The 24,761-nt window shown below is 49.2% G+C and overlaps 1 protein-coding gene across 3 annotated transcripts in view; it reads right to left on the minus strand.

Annotated features, from left to right (window-relative positions):
• Nucleotides 1-24,761, minus strand: part of LOC140428224 (cullin-4A-like) — a 195,504-nt gene that overhangs the window by 78,256 nt on the left and 92,487 nt on the right. For all 3 annotated transcript variants that reach the window (XM_072514450.1, XM_072514449.1, XM_072514448.1), the window contains 2 exons: nucleotides 23,407-23,599; nucleotides 5,338-5,442 (listed from right to left, as the gene is read on the minus strand). In XM_072514450.1, the coding sequence (XP_072370551.1) occupies nucleotides 5,338-5,442; nucleotides 23,407-23,599 (298 nt within the window). The remainder of the gene's footprint in view (nucleotides 1-5,337; nucleotides 5,443-23,406; nucleotides 23,600-24,761) is intronic.

Raw genomic sequence — 24,761 nt, forward strand, 5'->3', positions numbered from 1 at the left:
GGCGTTTACTTAGTTACATTGTGTACCTTGTGCTGCCCCATTATGTATTTTCTTTTCTTTGCATGTACTTAATGATCTGTTGAGCTGCTCGCAGAAAAATACTTTTCACTGTACCTTGGTACATGTGACAATAAACAAATCCAAATTCAAACCACCACAGTGCTTCAAGAAGGTACTCCAGCATCACCTTCTGAGGGTAACAAGGGATGGGCAATAAATGTCAGCCTTGTTAGTGACACCTATGTCCAGATGATGAATGTATTGTGATTCTTTGCGCAAGGGCGGATAATCACTGTGCTTAGATGGAACTGATACTAGTGACACTGAAAGTTATATCAGAAACCTTTTTCTTCTACAGTATTGCAAACAAAATAGTTTCTTGTTAAGAATCAGAGTCAGGACTTCTGGTGACGGTGATGTGCTGAGTGGACGCATATCTGGTGCCTCTCTTCCAAATCAGAACCAAAAAGGACACTTTTAGTCGGATTTTGCCCAAAATTCGAAGACAAAACTACGTCAACAACGAGAAAAGAACAGCCATGAAAGAATGCCAGCAAACGGGAGCTTGAGGTGTCGAAGAGACTGCAGAAGTGGCGGAAAAAGCCATGAGCAGCAGGCAGATGAGACATAGGGCCCCTGCCACCCAGGAGGGAGGGAGACCAACAACCTGAGCATCAGCCTCCACCCCCGCCCCCACCACCTAGAGACTATGGGAAAACTTCCTTATGAAGGAGCTTACCGTCATGAAAGAGGCGATCAGGATAGAAATTCAGGTGGCGGTCAAGGTGGCAGAGGCGATGGCCACCATGCCACCATGCAAAAGGCAATCGATGGGTTGTGGAAGTAGAGAGGACGATCTAGTAGAGAAAGCCTCGACGGACCAGGGCGACAGAATCATTGCCCTGGAAGCAGAAGTGAAAAGATTGGTGGCGGCCCAGGGGAACTTAAAGGGGAAAGTCGAGGACCCAACAGCAAAATATTTGGATTCTGGGCCTGCCGGAAGGCATCGAGGGTAGTGATCCAACGGGCTACGTCGCCCAAATGCTGGGCAACCTATTTGGGAGAGACAACTTCCCCAACCCCCAAGAGCTTGACAGAGCGCACAGGCCGAAACCCAAAGACAGGGCGCAGCGGAGGTCGATCATCGTGAAGCTCCACCGATACCAGGATTGAGAGAGGATCCTGCGGTGGGCACGTCAGACGAAAGCGAGCACCTGGTATGGACACGAAAAACCAATTTATCAGGACATTGGGGCAGATCTAGCAAAACACAGGGCCGAATTCAAACAGGCAAAGTCGGCCCCGAACAAGAACGGGGTACGATCCGGTGCGCTGTTCCCAGCCAGGCTCTGGGTCACGTACCAGAAGCAATGAATTTGTATGAACCAATGGCCTGGACAAGGGACAAGCAAGGCAACGATGAGAGTTGTGCAGAGAAAGACTGTGAAAGAATCAAAGACTGATTGGACAGTGAGCATGACTGTGCTGCCTCGCTATGATCACAAAGGAAAAACAGAATGATGCGAGGACAGGGGAAGGCAGGTGAAAGTTTAAACAGGGAAAACAGGCAGTCAGCGGGAGGGGAACCACCACACTAGCAGGGATAGCTAGCATGGGAAGACAGACAGCAAGGGGGATTGCGGCGCTCCTCCTGGTAGGGAGTGAGCGCCTGGTCCGGAGGAAGGGGTGGGGGAGGAGGGGAAGGGGAAAGCATAGGGGGGAGTTGGGGAAAGGGCGACGTGGGGTGGGGGGGGGGGGGAAGAAAGCACAAAAGAAGCAGAGTAGGTATAATGAGTTGGTTTTTGTATAGGCTTCGGCGGGTGAGGAACAGGGTGTGGAAACCAGATGTCGCCGCAAGCACCAGCTTTGGAGGGTCCCTAAACAATGGGGTACCCCAGAGTGCAGGAGTGCACCCACGTGGCGTACACACAGTTGGCGGCCATATTGGGTGCCCCTGGACAAAGGTAAACCCCGCAGTGCAGGGGCCCGGCCTCGTGGTGAGAACGGTCATCACGGCCATTTTGGACGGACTCCTAACAAAGAGAAACCCCCGGAGTTCAGCGGCGCATCCACCTGGTAAGTATGGTTGATCCCGCAGGAGCAGAGGGACAGAAACCCCCCACCAGTGAGGGGCTGGTTTAGCACAGGGCTAAATAGCTGGCTTTTAAAGCAGACCATGGCAGGCCAGCAGCGCGGGTTCAATTCCCGTACCAGCCTCCCCGAACAGGCGCCGGAATGTGGCGATGAGGGGCTTTTCACAGTAACTTCATTTGGAGCCTACTTGTGACAATAAGCGATTTTCATTTCAGGATCATCACCTCGAATGCCAGGGGACTTAACGGCCCAGTGAAAAGGTCCAGAGTCTTTGCCCAGCTAAGAAGTTTGAAATCCGATATAGTCTTCCTGCAGGAGACACACCTGAGGGAGAAGGACCGACTGTGGGTAAGAAAGGGTTGGGTGGAACAGATATACCATTCACGCGACGGGATGAGGGCTCGGTGAGTAGCCATATTGATCAATAAGAAGACAAGGTCTGGGCGACAAGGATGGTTACGGACCAAGGGGGACGGTACGTCATGGTCAGCAGTGAACGTCATGTCCTGGACGGGGCACCGGTAATCCTGGCAAATGTGAATGAGCCCAAGTGGGACAATGCAGATTTCATAAAAAAGACCATGGCGGAAATCCCCGATATTGACACGAGCCGACTGATCATTGGCGGGGGGGGGGGGGACACGCCAGATTGGGAAAAAGGACGGGCATGGCTAGCGAGCTGGGAACATTCATAGACCAGGTGGGGTGGTGGACCCAAAGCAGTTCCTACATCCTGGCGAGAAGGCATTCTTTCCGCCGGTCCACAAGTCATACTCAAAGACAGACTTCTTTGCAGTGGGGAAAGCGATGCTTTCAGGAATAGCAAGGGCGGAATACTCCACAATGGTGGATATGGGGTTGCAGACAGGCTGTGCCCAAAGGCTTACGTAGAAAGTGGATATGGACCTATTGGCTGATAAGGTCTTCTGCCAGAAAATATCATAAGCCATAGGCTTGTACGTTACAAATAACCAGAACGGGCAAGTCTCACCATCATCAGGGATGCCCACTCCTGTTCGCCATGGCAATTGTCCTGCGAGACACAAAAAGCTGGAAGGGCATCCAAAGAAGGGGCAGAGAGCAGAATGTCGCTCCATGCGGATGACCTGCTCCTCGACATCTCGGACCCACAGAAAGGCCTGAAAGTAATCATGCAACTTCTGGATGTGTTCGGAGCCTTCTCAGGTTACAACGCAATCTGGACTAGGGCAAGGCATTCCCGGTGAACCCAAATGGGGGAGTTGGAGGGACTACCATTCAAACTAGCCCAAAACAAATTCCGCTTCAGATAGTCCATGACTGGACACGGATTCATAGGTGGAATCTGACCAGTCTGGCGGGGGAAGTTAAAAAGGACAGAGATGGGATGAATTCCTGCTTTCCCTGGCGGGAAGAGTGCGGACAACCAAAATGTACTGCCGAGATACCTCGTTCTGTTTAGATCCATACTGATCTGCACCCCCAAAATGATCATGGTGTGTGTGTGTGTGTGTGTGTGGGGGGGGGGAAGAACCCAAGGATCCCTAAGTCGGCACTGCAAAGAAGGAAAAACATGGGCGGCCTGGCCCTGCCGAACCTACAGTACTACCATTGCGCACCCGAGAGGGTGAGGGGATGGATACGAGAACCAAACTGAATGAGTGAGGCTGGAGGAGTCCTCCTGCAGGGGAACAACTCCCCGAGCCCATCCCCCCAACAAAGTACACATTTAGCCCAGTGGTGGTAGCCACACTGTAAACATGGAATAAAATGAGGCAGCATTTTGGTTAACCATGGCCCCCATCTGCGGCAACCACAAATTTCCGCCAGCCATGCTTGACGCCACCTGTAGAAAATGGAGACAGGACAGGGGGGACACTAGCGGTCAGGGACTTTTACACAGGGGACAGACTCGCGAACTTGGACAAGCTAATGGAGGACTTGGACCTGCCGGCAGGTCAGGAACTCGGGCACTGCAAATTAAACATCTCCGCAAGGAGATGGCAAGATTCCCCAGGGTCCTGAGAGACACACAACTAGAGGAACTGATCAACACAGACAGTAAGGAGGGGGGTAACTGTGGAAACATATACGGACGGTTGCTGGACAGGGCAAGGCTACCACTGGACAAAGCCAGACGAAAATGGGAGGATGAATTTGGGATGGAAGCAGGTTGGGGACTCTGGAGCGAAGCATTGAGCAGGGCCAACTCCACCTCCTCCTGCGTTAGGCTAAGCCTCATGCAGTTCAAAGTGGTGTACAGAGCTCACCTAACCAGACCGGAATGAGTCGATTCTTCCCGGAGGTGGAGGACAAACGTGAATGATGCCAAAGACGCCCAGCTAACCGCGCCCACATGTTCTGGGCCTGCCCCTGACTTGTCGGGTTCTGGGCAGCCTTCTTTGAGGCAATGCCCAAGGTTGTGGGGGTGAGGATGGAGCCATGACCGCGAGTGGCAGTCTTCTGGGCATTGGACCAGCCAGAATTACACTGGGGAAGAGGGCAGATGCCCTAGCTTTTGCTTCCTTAATTGCACGCTGGAGAATCCTGCTCGGCTGGCGATCAGCAGCGCCACCCACAGCTGTAGACTGGCTGGCAGACCTGGCGGAATTTCTCCACCTGGAGAATATCAAGTACACCATCCGATGGGGTCGGATGAGGACTTCCACAAAGCGTGGGGGCGATTCATCAGCCTGTTCCAAGACCTGTTTGAGGTGAATAGTGACTCGGAAGGTGGGGGGGGGGGGGGGGGGGGGCACAGAATAAAACATGGGGCCCCCTCCCACCAACAGAAAGAAGTGGAACGCAGTATGTGGCGCCCATGGCAGAAGGCAACGCTAAGAGGGAAACTAAGCTACCAACCAAGGAAAGGGGTGGGGAGGCAGGGGACGACCACATGTAAATGAGAATTGACTTTATTTATAAATATCAGATACACTTGAGCTGTTACTCTGTAAAAACTGGAAAATAACAATCACAGGAGGGAGGCTATTTGGCTCATCGTGTATGCACCGGTTCTGTAAATGAGCATTTTGACTAAGTGCCATTCGCCTGCCTTTTCTCAGCATCCGAGGCAATAAGGTCCGAGGGAAAAAGAACACTGAGCCTGTTTACTTGATTATTCAGGTTTTTGCTGGGGCTGAGTTGTTACTTCATATTCTGGGTTGGGGCAATCTATACCTCAGACAAAAAGCAATTCGGAAGTCCAGAAACAAAATTTATAAAGAGGATTCTCAATGTAGTTGCAAATCAATGTGAGCTCACCATGAATAAATCGAAATATGATCATGATTTTATCCAGCATTCTTTCCAGCTCCTCATCTGTTGCTTCTTTGTTCCCAGCTCTCAGTTTTGAATCAACGTACTTGGCTATTAACAAATTCAATCACATGTTAGTGATGATTCACTCTGAATAGTGTCATTCTGCAATGAAATGTGAAGCAATCATTTAATAATGACTAATAATGATTTAAAAAATCAAGTTCAACTCCAAAAAACCTCAAACGTTGCCAGCATGTACAAGATTTTAATGCTAAGTAGGGCAGAAAAATAAGTTAAAGTGGATGGCTGCCAGAGAGACTAAATGCGTATACTGAGATTGCACAGAACATGGGGCAGACAACCTGGCTGAAACAACAGCTTATTAGAACATACAGTGCAGAAGGAGGCCATTCAGCCCAACGAGTCTGCACCGACCCACTTAAGCCCTCACTTCCACCTGATCTCCGTAACCAAATAACCCCTCCTAATCTTTTCATAGAATTTACAGTGCAGAAGGAGGCCAATCGGCCCATCGAGTCTGCACCAGCTCCCGGAAAGAGCACCCTACCCAAGGTCAACACCGCCACCCTATCCCCATAACCCAGCAACCCCACCCAACACTAAGGGCAATTTTGGACACTAAGGGCAATTTATCATGGCCAATCCACCTAACCTGCAGCTCCAGCATTATTGAAGATTTTAACAGTGGAAGGAGAGAGCGAGGTCTCGGGGATTACTGAAAGCAGAATCAATGTGACTGAACAATCTTTTTAATGTTGGGGCAAAGTAGAGGCGATTGGTGGGGTGGAATAGAAAACCCGGATAGGAGGAACGTTGAAAGAAAAAGTATGGCTTTGTATTCAGATCAAGACAAGATCAAAAGAATTAAGAGGACTTCCGATGGCGGCCCCGGAGTGAGTGGTCGCACACAGGGCAGCTCCAGCATGAAGGCATTGGTTTGAGCTTTTTTTTAATCTGAAAGCGGAGTAATTCTGACAGGAAAGTGTGGAGAAGATCCCCTCCCGTTGGCTGGTTATCAGACTTGGCAGAAAAAGGTTAAAGACCTGGCCAAGGAACTGGAGGTGACCTGCGGCGCAGTAGCAATTGTGAAGATGGCGGAGGGGGAAGGGTTGTCACAAGTTGGAAAACCCATATGGAGCAGTTGATGGCATTTATTAGAGAGGAGTTCAGCCAGCAGCGAAAGAGATGCATGAGGATTGGTCAAAGGCCATTGAGGGAGCGTTAGCACCTCTGAAAGGATCGATGGGGAGAGTCGAGCTTGTCTGGAAACACAGGGGTCACAGATCCAGGAGATGGAGAAGGTGATGTCCGATCAGTGATTGGGTGGTGGCATTGGAGGCGGAGGTGGGGCTCCTGGGGGACCTTTGCAAGTCACGAAGGGCAAAGGTAGAGGAGCAGGAGAACAGATTCAGAAGGCAGAACCTGCGACTCATTGGCTTGCCGGAGAGTATGGATGACACGAGTGCCACGAGATACGTCTCAAGGATGCTGGTGGGGCTGGTGGTGGAGGGGGTACTGGACAACATCCGAAAGGTGGATAGGGCAGAAACCTAACGTGAGGGAGCCGCCACGGGCGGTGATTGTGAGGCTCCAGAAGTTTGTGGAGGAGAAAATCCTGTGGTGGGGCAAGGAGAAGCGGAACAACGAATGGGAGGGGATCAGGGTCCAAATCTATCAGGACATTGGCGAAAAGGCGTGCCGGGTTCAACAAGGCCAAAGCAGTTCTGTACCGGCGAAACTTTGGGTGACATTTGAAGGCTGGAAGTACTACTTTGAAACCCCAGAGGAGACTAATGGAAGGGGTGACCTGCGGTTTTGGATCTGTCTTTGTTTGCGTGGGGAGGGTGGGGTAATGGAGTAATGGGGTAAAGGGAGGGCAGGTAATGCTGCCGAACGGAAGTGAGGTGGAAGAGATGACTGCGGGGGATGGCCAAGTGGGGGCGGGGGAGGGGATGCGATGTGGCAGTGTTGGAGAATGGGTAGCGAAGGGGGCCATCTGGGCCCGGTTTAGGGAAAAATCAAAGGAGGTAGAATTGGAAGGGGGTGATGGTGGACGGCAGAGGGGAATGAAGGTGCAAGCTTCCGGTAAGGTTGGTAACAAGGAATGTACTGGGACTGAACGGGGAGGGGTGGGCGGGAATGTAGAGAATGAACATGGAGAGAAGGTGAGCCGCATTCTATCTCATCAACTATAGAGGCAGGTCGTGTCCAGGGAAATTCTGAGGGTACAGACAGAAGAGGGAGGTAGTGTCTGAGTCGGGGAAGATTAACGAGGCATTCAGGGAGTATTACGAGAAGTTATACAGGGCTGATCCGGGGGTGAGGAAGGGGTTATGGGGTGGTTTTGGATGAGCTGGAATTCCCTGGATGAGGATAGGATGCAGGCTCTAGGGGAACCAATAGGGCCGAGAGAGGTGATGGATAGCATAGAAGGGATTGGTTTATGGATGTCTTTCGGAACCTATCGAGTGCACAGCTAGGGAATGGAATTATTCAAAACGACACGGCTGTGAAAAGATAGTCATTTTTTTCAGATAATGAATAAACTATTGAACTTAAGGGTCACGTCTGCAGAAATGCAGACATTGTTTCAACGAATGTTTCATATAACGAATAGACCATTGTATTCCAGTGCATTTAGTAATAAGAATGTATCAAGGAATATATCAATTATAGCAAGGTTGATGGATAGCCTTGGCGTGATAATCCCATTCTCGTCAGGCGGCGCACATAGACACTGAATTATTCCTGATGGATACCAGTCAATCTTAAGCAACAGCCAATGTTTAATTCATAAATTGTCCTCTAAGTAACAGATATCTATTTGAATGAATCAGGAGGTCTCAGCTGAGAATTCAAAACCAATGAGAGAAAATGAGAGACTAGACCATGGATAAGGTTTCATTGGTCAGAACATTGAATACAGGAGTTGGGACGTCTTGTTGAAGTTGTACAAGACATTGGTACGGCCACACTTGGAATACTGTGTGCAGTTCTGGTCACCCTATTATAGAAAGGATATTATTAAACTAGAAAGAGTGCAGAAAAGATTTACTAGGATGTTACCGGGACTTGGTGGTTCGAGTTATAAGGAGAGGCTGGATAGACTGGGACTTTTTTCCCTGGAGCGTAGGAGGCTTAGGGGTGATCTTATAGAGGTCTATAAAATAATGAGGGCCATAGATAAGGTAGATAGTCAACATCTTTTCCCAAAGGTAGGGGAGTCTAAAACTAGAGGGCATAGGTTTAAGGTGAGAGGGGAGAGATTCAGAAGGGCCCAGAGGGGCAATTTCTTCACTCAGAGGGTAGTGAGTGTCTGGAATGGGCTGCCAGAGGTAGTAGTAGAGGCGGGTACAATTGTGTCTTTTAAAAAGCATTTAGATAGTTACATGGGTAAGATGGGTATAGAGGGTTATGGGCCAAGTGCAGGCAACTGGGACTAGCTTAATGGTAAAAACTGGGCGGCATGGACTGGTTGGGCCGAAGAGCCTGTTTCCATGCTGTAAACTTCAATGATTCTATGATTCTAAGGATTCCCTTCAGAGTAAGACCTCGTGGTCAAGGACTCGTTTCCGAGTTCCTGCTTTCCCAAAATCTTAAATCATTTAATTTGTTTAGGGTGAAGTGATTTCTTTGTGCTTTTATGATTAATGAACTCTTTGCCATGTATTTGACCAACTCATGTATTGTTTGAGATTTCGTTTTTAAGTTTTGATTTTCTTCTTATGCAAGCGTGTTGAAGTGAATACTTAGCAATAAAGTTGTATTTTGGACACCTCCAATCAACTGGACAATTGACTCTTATTGGAAGATAGAATAAGAGATCCTACAGGGATGAAGTCGGGGAAGGCCCCAAAGCTGGACGGCTACCCGGCGGAGTTTTATAAGTTCACGACGGAGTTGGCACCACATTTACTGGGGATGTTTAGGGAGGTGCTGGAGAAGGGGGAGTTACCGGAGACACTGACCCAAGCGTCGATCACTCTAATCCCAAAGAAGAGGGGGGAACCTGTTGGAGTTTGGGTCACATAGGCCCATATCACAATTAAACACGTATGTGAAAGTGTTGGCCAAGTTAGTGGCGGGGAGGATGGAAGGATGCATTCCAGGGGTGCTCGCTGAGGACCAAACGGATTTCGTAAAGGGCAGGCAGCTTTCCAGTAACATTATTAAACGTGATCATGACCCGTCAAAGGGTCGGGTACCGGAGGTAGTGGTCTCTATGGACACAGAGAAGGTTATCGACTGGGTGGAGTGGCGGTATCTGTTTGAGATTCTGGGAAAGTCTGGGTTTGGTCTGAAGTTTGTGGGGTGGGTGCATCTGTTGGATGTGACCCCGGTGGCAAGTGTACGGACAAACGAGATGAGTTCACAGAGCTTCGGGTTGCACAGGGGAACGAGGCAGGGGTGCCTGCTGTTGTTGTGTTGTTCGCGCTGGCGATAAAGCCCTTGGCGGTAGAGTGGCAGGGAATTGTATGGGGGAATAAGGAACACCAGGGGTCGCTGTACGCAGATGACCTACTGTTGTTCATATCGGACCCATTAGAGAGTATGGGGAGAATTATGGACATACTAGAGGGGCTCAGTGCCGTCTCGAGCTACAAGCTGAATGTCGGGAAGAGTGAGGTTTAAGCTGGGGGAGACGGATGGCATGTACAGGAGGTGGAGAGAGGTGGGGCTGGTGAGGGCAAGGGATTTATATCTGGAGGAGAGATTTGCAAGTCTGGAAGAGCTGCGGGAGAGGGTGGAGCTGCCGAAGGGAAGCGAGTTCAGGTATATGCAAGTAACGACTTTGCGCAGAAGGGATGGAGGGGGTTTCGCAAGCTGCTGACGTATACCCTGTTGGCGCTGTTGCTGCTCCTGCATGTGGAAAGGGAGGGTAGGATTGGAGATATATATGGGTGGCTGGGGGAGCATAGGGGAGTGCAGGTGGTGAGGATCAAGAAAAAATGGGAAGATGAGCTGGGTGGGGGGTGGAAAGAGAGAGAGGTAGGATGGGAAGTGTGGAGAGAGATAATGCGCAGGGTGAATCTGACCTCCTCGTGCGCAAGTATGAGTTTGATTCAGTTTAAGGTGGTGCATTGGGTACATATGGGGACTAAAAGAAAGTTCAGGACTGAGAACAACCCTATAGGCAGTGACAAGCTTCCACTTACAATAGGAAGTACCGTTCTACCCAAGGTTCTTCTGGTCCTCCGTACATTCTCGCGTCCTAACATTCATTTTGCTTCTGAGAGAAAACGTTCCTCACCATTGCCATCTTAAACAGAAGACCTCTTATTCTTAAATCTATGTCCCCTTGATTCTAGTCTCCCATAAATGGAAACATCCTCAAGTATCTATCATATGGGTGGCACGGTAACACAGTGGTTAGGACTGCTGCCTCACAGCTCCAGGGTGCCAGGTTCAATTCAGGCCTCGGGTGATTGTGTAGAGCTTGCACGTTATCCCCGTGTTTGTGTGGATTTCCTCTGGGTGCTCCGGCTTCCTCCCACAGTCCAAAGATATACAGGTTAGGTGGACTGGCCCTTCGTGTCTAAAAAGTCAGGTGGGGTTACTGGGTTATGTGGGGGGGGTGGAAAAGAGAGAGAGAGAGAGAGAGAGAGAGAGAGAGAGACATGGGCTTAAGCAGGGTGCTCTTTCCAAACACCAGTGCATACTCGATGTGCCGAATGGCCTCCTTCTGCATTGTAAATTCTATATGACTCGGCGAGAATGAGTAGATTCTTCCAGGGGTGGCAGACGAGTGTGGGCGAGGACCAGCAAATCACGCGCATATGTTCTGGGGCTGCGAGAAATTGGAGAGATATTAGGAAGGTATGTTTGGAATGCTATCAAAGATTGTGGGGTATAGGCTGGGCAGGACCCTATGGTGCCGATTTTTGGGGCAATGGAAATTCCGGAGCTGATGGAGGGGAGGAAGGCCAACATTGTGGCCTTTGCCTCTCTTGTTGCCTGGTGAAGGATTCTGTTGTAATGGCAGTTGTCAATGCCACCGGGGGTGGCGGCCTGGCTGGGGGATCAGCACGACTTTCTCTGGCTGGAAAAGATCAAGTTCGAATTGAGGGGATCAGTGAAGGGCTTTGAGATGATTACCATGTTTGAGGATTTGTTCATTACGGCGGTGGGGGGAAAAGAGGGAAAAACGTGCACAAACTGAACTGTGAGGAGTGGAGATGTTTTTTCATTTATTGTTTTTGTACTTTTAAATATGTTTGGAAGAAAATACTTTTTTTTAAAAATCATAAGAATTAGGAGTAGGGGTAGACCACTCTGCCCCTGACATCGAATGTAATGAAGTGATTCGAGAGGTTGGTCATGAGGTACATCAACTCCATTCTCCCAGAATGCCTAGATCCACTGCAATTCGCACACCGCCGCAACCGGTCCACAGCAGGTGCCATCTCCCTGGCCTGTGATGACAGGAGCATCTCGGCAACAAGGACTCCAACATCAGACTCCTATTTATTGACTACAGCTCTGCCTTCAACACCACAATCCCAGCCAAGCTCATATCAAAGCTCCAAAACCTCAGATTTGGCTCCTCACTCTGCAACTGGATCCTCGACTTCCTGACCCACAGACCACAATCAGCAAGGATAAACAATACCTCATCCACGATAGTTCTCAGTACCAGGGCCCCGCAAGGCTGTGTACTTAGCCCCTTAATGTACTCCCTATGCCCACACATATGGCCGCGTGGCAAAATCTACAAGTTTGCTGCCGACACGACCGTAGTAGGTTGGATCTCAAACAACGATGAGTCAGAATACAGGAGGGAGATAGAGAACCTAGTGGAGTGGTGTAACGACAACAATCTCTCCCTCAATGTCAGCAAAACTAAAGAGCTGGTCATTGACTTCAGGAAGCAAAGTACTGTACACACCTCTGTCTGCATCAACGGGGCCAAGGTGGAGATGGTGGACAGCTTCAAATTCCCAGGTGTGCACATCACCAAACATCTGTCCTGGTCCACCCACGTCGACGCTATGACCAAGAAAGCACAACAGCGCCTATACTTCCTCAGGAAACTAAGGAAATTCTGCATGTTCACACTAAGCTCTTACCAACTTTTACAGGTGCGCTATAGAAAGCATCCTATCGGGCTGCATCACAGCCTGGTTTGGCAACTGCTCGGCCCAAGACCGCAAGAAACTTCAGAGTCGTGAACACAGTCCAGTCCATCACACGGACCTGCCTCCCATCCATCGACTCTATCTACACTTCCCGCTGCCTGGGGAAAGCGGGCAGCATAATCAAAGACCCCTCCCACCCAGCTTACTCACTTCTTCCATTGGGCAGGAGGTAAGAAAGTCTCACAACACGCACAAACAGATTCAAAAACAGCTTCTTCCCCGCTGTTACCAGACTCCTAAACGACCCTCTTATGGACTGGGACTCATGGACTGATCTGATCTCTTCACACATCTTCACCCGATGCCTGTGTCTATGCATTTACATTGTGCATTTTATATTTGCCCTATTATGGGTTTTTTTCATGTACGTTTGAGCTGCACGCAGAACAATACTTTTCACTGTACCTCGGTATACGTGACAACACATCCAATACACCACTTAGTTCCCTCGTCCAAATCATTAATATATAATGTGAAAAGTTGGGGTCCTAGCACAGATCTCTACAGCAACCCATGCGTCACTGCCTGCCAATCACAAAAAGATCCATTTATTCCAACTTTTTGCTTCCTGTATGCTAACCCGCTTTCTATCCATCTCAAGACTCTACCTGCAATCCCTTGTGCTTTAACTTTACATCGTAATCTGCTATGTGAGACCTTGTTGAAAGCCTTCTGAAAGTCTAAATAAACCGCATCCACCAGGCCTCCTTGGTCAACAGGATTGGCAGCTCAACATCCCAGGATATAGAATCTTCAGGCAAGTCAAAAAAGGGGGTAAAAGAGGAGGAGGCATTGCATTAATAGTTAAGGAGGCAGTTACTGCAGTAAGGAGGGATATCTTCATCTGGCATTACATGATGCTTTGTGGGTAGAGCTCAGGAGTAAAAAACGGACAGATACGTTACTAGGTGTTTATTATAACCTCCCAGATAGTCAGCGGGATATTGAGGAGCAAATATGTGCGCAATTCGTGGAGGGGTGTAAAAATAATGACGGTAATTATATTAGGTGATTTCAACTTTCCCAAAGTGAATTGGGATAGCCATCATGTTAAGGGCTTAGATGGAGTAGGGTTCTTAAAATTTATGCAAGGGAACTTTTTAGCTCAATATGTGGAGGATCCAATAAGGGATGGAGCAGCGGTGGACCTAATTCTGGGAAATGAAGCCGGACAGGTGGGTGGTGTGTTGGTGGGGGAGAATTTTAGTGATAGTTATCACAACATGGTTCAATTTAAATGTGCTATGGACAAAGAAATAGACAAGTTGCAAAAAAGGATGTTGGATTGGGGGGGGGGGGGGGAAAGAGTAGACTTTAACAAAATAAGGCAGGATCTGGCCAAGGTAGACTGGAAAGTGTTACCTGTGGCGAAATCCAGAGAAGAGAATTCAAAGATGAAATGGCAAGGGTACAGGCCCAATATTTCCCTCTAAGGTAATAGAAAGGTGTGACAAACCCAGGGAATCATGGATGACCAGAGACATCCAGAATACGATGGGAAGGAAAAGAGAGGATTTTAACAAGTATAAGGGGAGCAAGTCTGCAGAGGCATTAGTGGAGTACAGAAAATGCAGGATGGAGCTTAAGAAATCAGTTAGGTGAGCAAAGAATGGGATACGAGAAAGCTTTGCCTGGTAAAAGTAGGAAAACTCCCAAGATATTCTGTAAGTATATCAATGGGAAGAGAATAAGCATGGAAAGAGTAGGGCCCATTAACTACCAAGAGGGAAATCTGTGGGTGGAGCCAGAGAACATTGGTAGGGTGTTGAACAAAAATTTCACATCTGTCTGTCTTCACCCAAGAAAATGAGGAGGTACTTATGGAAATCGGGGACAGAGAATTGTGAGGTTCTTGAGCAAATTATCATAGGGAGTGACATGGTATTGGCGGGCTTAAAAATGGGCAAATCTCCAGGTCCAGATGAAATGTGCCCCAGGCTGCTATGGGAGGTGAGGGAGGAGATTTCCGGGATTCTGACACAAAGTTTTAATCCCTCTCTGGCCACAGGGGAGGTGCCAGAGGACTGGGGAACAGCTAATGTGGTCCCACTATTTAAGAAAGTTAGTAGAGACAAGCCAGGGAACAGTGAGTCTCACGTCAGTGGTTGGGAAACTACCAGAGAATATTCTGAAGGAGAGAATCTATCTCCATTTGGAGAGGCAAGGTTTGGTCAGGGATAGAAAGCATGGCTTTGTCAGAGGGCGGGCATGCCTAACAAATTTTATTGAATTTTTTGAGCGGGTAACCAAGTATGCAGATGAGGGTAGTGCAGTTGATGTAGTTTACATGAATTTCACCAAAACATCTGACAAGGTCACACATGGGAGATGTATTAAGAAGGCAAATGCACATTGGATACAGGGTGATTTGGTAAGATGGATTCACAATTGGCTGAGCTGTAGGAGACAGAGGGTGATGATAGACGGCGGCTTTAGTGTCTGGAAACTAGTGACCAGTGGCGTACCACAGGAATCTGTGCTGGGTCCCCTATTGTTTCTCATTTATATAAATTACATTGATGACTATGCTCTATGACTATGAATCAGTAGTTTGAGGGTGACACAAAGATTGGTCAGGTAGTTAACAGTGAGGTTGAGTGTCTTGGGTTATAGAAAGATATAGATGGGATGGTCAAATGGGAAGCTAAGTGGCAGATGGAATTTAATGCCAGTAAATGCAATGGCGCTTTTGCCCATAGATCTCTGAAAGCAGAACACAGAACATACAGTGCAGAAGGAGGCCATTTGGCCCATCGAGTCTGCACCGACCCACATTAAGCCCTCACTTCCACCCTATCCCCGTAACCCAATAACCCCTCCTAACCTTTTTGGACACCAAGGGCAATTTATCATGGCCAATCCACCTAACCTGCACGTCTTTGGACTGTGGGTGCACCCGGAGGAAACCCAAGCAGGCATGAGGAGAACATGCAGACGCCACACAGACAGTGACCCAGCAGGGAATTGAACCTGGGACCCTGGTGCTGTGAAGCCACAGTGCTAGCCACTTGTGCTACCGTGCTGCCCACAGGTTAATAGGGTGGTGAAAACGGCATATGGGACACTCGCTTTTCTCAAATCTGGGCAGAGATTACAAAAGCAGGGAGGTCATGGTGGAGCTGTGTAGAACTTTGGTGAGGCCACAGCTGGAGTACTGTGCAGTTCTGGTCGCCACGTTATAGTGGTGATTCCACTGGAGGGGGTGCAGAGATGATCCACCTGTTATGGGCCAGGGTTTAGAGAACCCCAAAGTGTATCATGGAGTTCACCTGACCCACAACTTTTACTAGATTGTGGTATGGGGAGCACACTGCCCACTCTACAGGTGTGGTACAGCAGAAATGGAGAAGTATTTTTTAAAGCAAAGCAATGTTTATTCTATGAACTCAAGTTAACCTTTTTAAAACATAGTGAACATCTTAGCAATCATTCATTCAAATACAACCCCCAAAGAATACAACACTAAGTAATTCTTAAAGCTTTCCTTTTAACATCCATAAGATTAAAACACCTTTTCCCAGAAGCACATTCGGTTTACATTCACTACTGAGAACATTTATAATTCTGAATTCACCAAATGATCAAGAGATAGTCTTTTCATGGCAGAGAGATCAACAGTACACCTGCTCTGTCTGGCTTCAGCTCCAACACTGAAAACGAAACTAAAACAAGCCCTGCAGCAAACGCCTAAAACGAAAGTAAAAAGCTGACAAGACAGCCCAGCTCCACCCACTCTCTGACATCACTGCAGTAGTAAACACTCATTTCTTAAAGGTACTCTCACTACAGATACTTGTATACATACCAATTTATAAACACCCATTTCTTAAAGGTACTCTCACATGACAACCAGAATGTTGCCTGCGATGGAACATTTAACTTATAAAGAGAGGTTGGATAGGCTTAGGTTGTTTCCTCTGGAGCAGAAAAAGCTGAGGGACGACCTGATCGAGGTGTACAAGATTATAAGGGGCATGAACAGGGTGGGTAAGGAGCAGCTGGTCCCCTCACTGAAGGATCAGTTACGAGGGGACACAAGTTCAAAGTGAGCGGTGGGAGGTTTAGGGGGCATTTGAGGAAACACTTTTTACCCAGAGTGGTGACGGTCTAGAATTCACAGCCTGAGAGAGTGGTATAGGCGGGATGCCTCACATCCTTTAAAAAGTATCTGGATGAGTACCTGGCACGCCATAATATTCAAGGCTATGGGCCAAGTGCTGGCAAATGGGATTAGGTGAGCAGGGGCCTTTCGTGCGTCGGTGCAGACTCAATGGGCTGAAGGGCCTCTTCTGCACTGTAGTATTCTGTGAACTCTATTTGTTGCATCCTCAAAGAATTCCAGTAGATTTGTCAAGCATGATTTCCTTTTCATACATCCATGCTGACTGCGTCTGATTATACCGCTACTTTCCAAATGCTGTGCTATGAAATCCTTGACAGTTGACTTTGGCAACTTCCCTACTACCTACGTTAGGCTCACTGGTCTATGGTACCCGGTTTTCTCTCTACCTCCCTTTTTCAATAGTGGGTTATATTAGCTACTCTCCAATCTGTCGGAACCATTTCAGAATCAAAACAACTTTGGAAAATGACCGCCAATGGATCTACTATTTCTGGGCCTACTTCCTTAAAAGGAAGATTATCAGGCCCTGGCGATTTATCAATCCCATTAATTTTCCTAAAACCATTTTTCTACTATGTTTCTCTTTCTTTTGTTAAACACATTTTATTCAACTTGTACCAAAGTCGGTTACAGCAAATAAACACCCCGGGAAACAATCAACTATACAGTTTGGACAGATTTTACTCCTTTTTCATCGCCCCCCCCTGCGACGAACAGCTCCTCAAACACGGTCACAAACATCCCCCACCTTTTCTCAAACTCCCCTGCTGAGCCCCTTAACTTGTACTTTATCTTCTCTAACCGCAGGAAGTTGTACAGGTCACCCAAACATGCTGCTACCCCCGGTGGCGATGCCGACCGCCACTAGAGCAAAATTCGCCGCCATGCAATCAGAGAGGCGAAGGCCAGGACATCCGCCTTCCTCCTCTCCGTGAGCTCCGGCTTCTCTGAAACCCCAAATATCGCCACCAAAGGATCTGGGTCCACTCCCTCCTCCACTATCCTGGCTAAGACCGTGAACACTCCCGCCAGAACCTTCCCAATTTTTCACAACCCCAAAACGTGTGCATGGTTTGCTGACCCCCGCCCACACCTCTCGCACTCATCTGCTACCCCCTGAAAGAACCCACCCATTCTCGCCCGAGTCATATGCACCCTGTGCACCACCTTAAACTGTATCAGGCTCATCCTTGCACAAAAGGAGGTCCGATTTACCCTTCGCAGTGCCTCACTCCATATTCCCCAATTGATCTCCATTCCCAACTCCGCTTCCCATTTCTCAATGATCTTCACCACCCACTCGCCTCCCTGCTCCCCCGGCCACTTATATGTATCCCCAATTCTTCCCTCCCCTTCCACATCCGGAAGCAGCAGTCGCTCCAGCAGGATGTATCCCAGCAATCTAGGGAACCCCTTCCAGACCTTTCGTGCAAAGTCCCTAACCTGTAGATACCTGAACTCACTACCCGTCGGCAGCTCTATCCTCCCCCTTAGCTCCTCCAGACTGGCGAACTCTTCCTCCAAATACAAATCCCTCACCTTGACCAGCCCCACTTCCCTCCACCTCCTGTATACACTATCCATCCCTCCGGGCTCAAACACATGATTCTCGCACAGCGGCGTTAGCTCCGACATCCCTTCCACCCTAAAATGCCTCCTCAGCTGATTCCATATCTTCATCGTGGACTGCACCACTGGGCTCCCTGAATACCTACTCGGAGCCATTGGCAATGCTGCCGTCACCATAGCCCTCAAACTAGACCCCTCACAAGATTCTTTCTCCATCCTAACCCACTCTACCCTTTCTCCTTCCCACCACTGCCGCAACTTGTCCACATTCGCCGCCCAAAAATAATGAAACAAGTTTGGCAACGCCAACCCCCCTGCTGCCTCTGGCTCTGTAGCAGGGTCCTCCCCACCCTCGGCACCTTCCCCACCCATACAAAGTCAGAGATGATTGTGTCCACTTTCCGAAAAAAGGTCTTTGGTATGAAGATCGGGAGAGCCTGAAAGATAAACAAGAACCTTGGCAGAATATTCATTTTCACCACTTCGACCCTCCCCGCCAATGTTAAGTACAGTGTGTCCCACCTCTTAAGATCCTCCCTGGCCTCCCCCACCAGCTTCGCTAAGATCCACTTATGGAGCCCCGTCCATTCCTCGCTACCTGAATCGCCAAGTACCTAAACCTAACCCTCGCTACCGTAAATGGCATCCCCCCGAAATTAGCCCGCTGTGCCAGCTCATTCACCGGGAATACCTCGCTTATCCCTACATTCAGCTTGTATCCCGAGAACCCTCCAAACCTTCCCAACAGGCCCATAATCCTTCCCATACTCTCCAACAGATCCGAAACATACAGTAAGAGGTCATCGGCATAGAGCGACACCCGATACTCCCTCTGCCCCCTCATTATCCCCTGCCACTCTGACAGCCCCCTGAGAGCCATCGCCAATGGTTCTATGGCCAGCGCAAACAGCAGCGGTGACAGCGGGCACCCCTGCCTCGTACCCGAGTAAGTCAAAGCTTTGTGAGCTCATATAATTCGTCCTCACCCTCGCTCTTGGCACCACATACAGCAACCGCACCCATGCCACAAATCTCGGCCCAAACCCAAACCTTCAAACAAGTACCGCCTTTCCACCCGGTCAAATGCTTTGTCCGCGTCCATGGACACCACCACCTCCGGTACCAGAACTCTCGACGGATTCATCACCACATTCAACAGCCGTCTTATATTACTCGCGAGCTGCCTGCCCTTCACGAAGCCGGTTTGATCTTCTGTAACCACCCCCGGGACACAATCCTCCATCCTCCCCGCCAACAACTTAGCCAATACTTTCACATCTGTGTTCAATAGTGATGTGGGTCTATACTACCCACATTCCACCGGACCATTCCGTTTTTTGGGGGATTAGTGTGATTACTGCCTGCTTCATCGTCTCCGCCAACTCCCCCTTCTCCAGTACTTCATTAAACGCCCCCAACAGATGTGGTGCCAGGTCCGCTGCAAATTCCTCATAAAATTCTGCCGGGTACCCATCCGGCCCAGGGGCCTTCCCCGACTTCATACCCCTGATACTATCCAGCACCTCCCTCAGCCCCAGGGGCTCCTCTAATGCCTGCTCTTTGCTTCCTCCACCTGGGGAAATTCCAGCTTGTCCAGAAACCACCCCATGTACCCCTCCTCTCCTGGGACTGCCTCATAAAGTCCCTGGTAATACTCTCTAAAAGCCTCATTTATCTTCCCTGGCTCTGACACCACATCCCCAGACCCAGTCCGGATCTTCAATAGTTCCCTGGATGCAGCCTGCCTCCGCAACTGGTGCGCCAGCATGCGGCTCGCCTTCTCCCCATACTCATACTGCACCCCTCTTGCCCTACGCAGTTGCCCTACCGCCCTCCCTGTTGTCAGCCTGTCAAATTGCCCCTGCAACATTTTCCTCCTCGCCTATCCCTCCACGGTGGGCACCCTCGAATATTCCCTGTCCACCTCCACTATCTCGCTCACTCGATGATCATGTTCCGCCCTCCTTTCCTTATTCGCACAAACCGTAAATGAGATAATTTCTCCCCGGACCACTGCCTTCAGTGCTTCCCAAAAAATGCCCGCCGACACCTCCCCATTCTGATTGAACTCCACATAATCCCTAATCGCCAACCGCACCTCATCACAAAAACCTCCATCTGCCATCAACCCAGAGTCAAACCTCCACCCCGGCCTCTGCTCTCGTCCCGTACTGAACCGAATATCCAGCCAGTGGGGTGCATGGTCCGAGATAACTATCCCCGCATACTCTGCCCCCTCCACCCCAACCAAAATCTCCCGACTCACTGCAAAGTAATCAATCCTCAAATACACCTTATAGACGTGCGAAAAGAAGGAATACTCCCTTCCCCCTGGGTTCTGAAAGCGCCATGGATCCACCATACCCATCCTCTCCGTAAACCCCCCCAGCTCCCTTGTCATTCGTACCCTACCCATCGACCTGGAGCTCGATCTATCCACCCTCGGCTCCAGGACACAGTTTAAATCTCCTCCCAGGATCAACTGGTACGTGGCCAAATCCGGGATAGCTGCCAGCAACCCCCTCATAAAACCCACATCATCCCAATTTGGGGCATACACATTTACCAACACTACCGGTTGCCCCTTCCAATACCCCACTCACAATCACATGTCTCCCACCCGGACCCCTCACCTCCTTCGCACTCACGAATCCAATTTTTTAGCTCATTAAAATCGCCACACCCCTTGATTTCGAATCCAACCCCAAGTGAAAAACCTGCCCAACCCACCCCTTCCTTAACCTAACCTGGTCCTTCACACAGAGGTGTGTCTCCTGCAATAAGATGACTCCCGCTTGCAAGCTCCTGAGGTGCGCGAACACCCGCGACCTTTTAACCGGCCCATTCAGTCCCCGGACGCTCCACGTTACCAACCTTACCGGAGGCTTGCGCCTCCAATCCTCTCGACCGTCTGTCATCTTCCCCACTTAACTCCTGCCCCTTTAATTTCACTCTGTACCTAGCCCATCCCAGATGGCCCCTTTCTTCGCCCTTGACCATGTCATCTCTCACCCCCTGCCGCGTCGCAGAACCACCCCTCCACCCCCGCTTTTCCCCTTTCCCCCCTCCCCCCGGCCACCCCTCTTGGCCTTCTCCCCCACCACCTCACTTCCGTTCACCAGCATAACCTGCTAGCGTGGCTGCCCCTGCCCAAAGGCAAATCCTAATGCCCTCCCCCTCCACTCCTCAGCTCCACGAAGAAGGCCTCCTGCTGGCCTTACCCTCCCCCACACAAACATGGACTTCTCCTGAACTCCAGGTAGCCTTCTCCAAAAGCAAACAAACAGATGTTAAACACAAACAGTCCCATAAAACAGGAGGGTGGATGGGAACATCCATCCCCACAAATACTTTTCACCGCTACAACTCCTTACAATCTCAACCTTGAACAGAAACCACCCCCCCACAAAAAAAGGTGAAAATCCCCCAATCCCTACACCCACTTCAAACATGCTCCCGACCATCGTGCCAGCACCCTGGTTCCCAAGCATTGTCCACTTAGTTCTCCCCCAGTTTATGCTCCTTAATGAAGTCTTCGGCCGCTTCTGGGGTCTCAAAACAATACACCCGGCCTCCGAACGTCACCCATAATTTCGCCGGGTAGAGCACCCCAAAACCTGATCTGCCACCGGGTGTACAGCACAGCCTTGGCCTTGTTGAAACCTGCCCGCCGTTTTGCCAATTCGGTTCTGATGTCCTGATAAATCTGGACGTTAATTCCCTCCCAGTCGCAGCTACGCTTCTCCCTGTCCCACCGTAGAATTTTCTCTTTCTCCACAAATTTATGGAGTCTCACGATCACACGCGGCAGCTCCCCAGCTCGAGGCTTTTGCCTCAGAGACCTATGCACTCGCTCCTCTTCAGGTGCCTTATCTAGCACCCCTTCTGCCACCAGCTCCTCCAGCATCTTCGAGACGCACCTCGTGGCACTCACACCTTCCACTCCTTCAGGCAGGCCCACTAGTCGCAGGTTCTGCCTTCTCGAAGCATTCTCCTGCTCCTCCACCTTTGCCCTCAACGTTTTACAAAGGTCACCTAGGAGCCCCACCTCCGCCTCCAGAGCCACCACACGATCGCTGTGGTCCGAGATCACACCTTCAATCTCCCGAATCTGCGACCCCTGCACCTCCAAACACCTCTCCATCCGCTCCAAAGTACTCTTCAGGGGTGCCACAGCTTCTGCAATGGCCTTTGCACGATCCTCACGCATTTCTTTCCTCTACTGATGGAATTCCTCCTTGATAAAAGTCATCAGTTCCTGTATCTGGGGCTTTACAGCTTGCCCCTCCCCCGCCTGCACGCTGGAAGAGACTGTCTGTGAAGCACAAGACTGTTTCAACTTTCCAGCCAAATCGCTCACTGCTTTCTGCCGGGTCTGGCGATCAGAAGATTCCCATTCCAGGGGTAAACTACTCCCCTAACATTCACCTATGCCTTTCATCAAAATTCCACCCAGATCTGTGTGAAAAGAGCCCTTTTCTGTGACTTTAAGCAGGAACAACCCTGTATGTGACCACTCACTCCATGGTCACAACCGGAAGTCTACTATGTTTCTCTCTGATTATCAGAATTCCTGAGTGGTCAACATTATACCGGGGATTCCACTTACTGGAAATAAACAGCAGTTGCACGGAATAGTCAGGATTTTACACCCAGTGACACAAAGCACATCACCATTTCTCTTTCACTCTGATTTGTTTGTGCAGGTTCTGACTCCCTTAAACTGGGGGAAACTTGGAATTGGGTCTCTCCCCTCGGATTAGAGTTCCTAAAGCACTACTTTGAACGATTGGCCAACCTGATGGATAGAGACCAAGGAACAGAGGAATACATGCCAGAGGTAACAGTGAACTTTTAATTATGAAAACCGAAACTGATTCACGAATGTCCTTTGCAGCACATTGCCATTTGCACCCCGTCTGGCCTACATGTGACTGCAGTCCAGTGAGGGATTGACATTGCTAAGGCAGAAGGGTGAGCCAAGGTGCAATGGTGAAAGATGGAACTCAGTGTTGCAAAACGGTTCCATATACATCAGTCTTGGGAGGGCCAAACAAGCACTGGAAATCTATATTGGACAAAACATTTGTACATGTAACAATTAAGTTCTCCAAACAGTTTGGTTTACTCATATATGGGTGCCGCTGGGAAGTACTGCACAAGTTTCTATTCATCTTTATAGTTGTTAAATACTTGATGCTCCAAATGAACTGATCAACCTACCTATCAACTCAGCTGGCTTGTTCGGTCTTTTGTTGATAAAAGTCTCAAAAGCTTCCTTCATTGTATTGACAAACTTCTCATTTTTGACAAAGCACACTTCAATGACATGATCTACTTTTTCTTTGAAGTCCAGCAGCTCCTCAACCATCGTTTTGTCCTTTTCAGGATTAACTACGATTGCAGTTCCAAATGTCTGGAAAATAAACACCACTTCATATCGGAAACGTGGCTCATATCAGGAGAAAAGAAAAAAACTCTACCTCAACAATAAATATTTGCATGCATGCAGCATCTTTAACGTGCTCAGAAGCATATGACACCAAGACACTAGGGCAGATAGTCAAAATCTTGTTCAAAAGAAGCAGAATGTAAGGAGCATCTTAGAGGGGGTGAGTTAGGTAGTGAAGGAAACAAGGACCAAGCAATTTTCCATTTTAGGTTTGATGCTCCAAATCATATAGCAAGAACAACTTATATATAAGTAGTGCCTTTAACATTAACAAACACTCCCAAGTTGTTTCATGGAGCATAAATCGGCCGGGAGTCGATTTCGGCGGGAGAACAGCTGGTGAGTCAGTTTCAGCGGGAGCATTGCGGAAGGAGGTTGCTGGGAGGTAAGTCAACCTTTAAAAGCACTTGTCTTTGCAGGGGCAGGCCAGTCGATTTCGGCGTGAGAACAGCTGGTGAGTCAGTTTCAGCGGGAGCATTGCGGAAGGAGGTTGCTGGGAGGTAAGTCAACCTTTAAAAGCACTTGTCTTTGCAGGGGCAGGCCAGTCGTTTTCAGCGGGAGTGGAGCTGGCTGGTTAGTCAATTTCAGCAGGAGCTGAGAATTTTTCTTTTTTTTTTAATTCGTTTTTTTAGGCGGGAACAGGAAGTCGACCCGCGGGCGTCTGGGAAGACCCTCACCAATAAATTCTGGTGGAGAGGAAACCCGAGACACTACACGTGTAGTGTCTCCCACCCGCCCTCCTCCTCTAACCTAATAATAAAACCCATTGGTCTGAGGTAAGTACCATATTTTATTATATTATTATTTTTTATAAAAATTTAATTTAGTTGTTAGCCAGATCTTGGTAGAAAGTTAGAGGAATGGCAGGGAAGGGAGTGCAATGTTCCTCCTGCAGGATGTTTGAGGTGAGGGATGCAGTTAGTGTCCCTGCTGATTTTACCTGCAGGAAGTGCTGCCATCTCCAGCTCCTCCAAGACCGAGTTAGGGAACTGGAGCTGGAGTTGGAAAAACTTCGGATCATTCGGGAGGCAGAAGGGGTCATAGATAGCAGCTTCAGGGAATTAGTTACACCAAAGATTGGAGATAGGTGGGTAACTGTAAGAGGGACTGGGAAAAAGCAGTCAGT

Source organism: Scyliorhinus torazame, chromosome 8, assembly GCF_047496885.1.
Source record: "Scyliorhinus torazame isolate Kashiwa2021f chromosome 8, sScyTor2.1, whole genome shotgun sequence".
NCBI classification, from domain to species: Eukaryota; Metazoa; Chordata; class Chondrichthyes; order Carcharhiniformes; family Scyliorhinidae; genus Scyliorhinus; species Scyliorhinus torazame.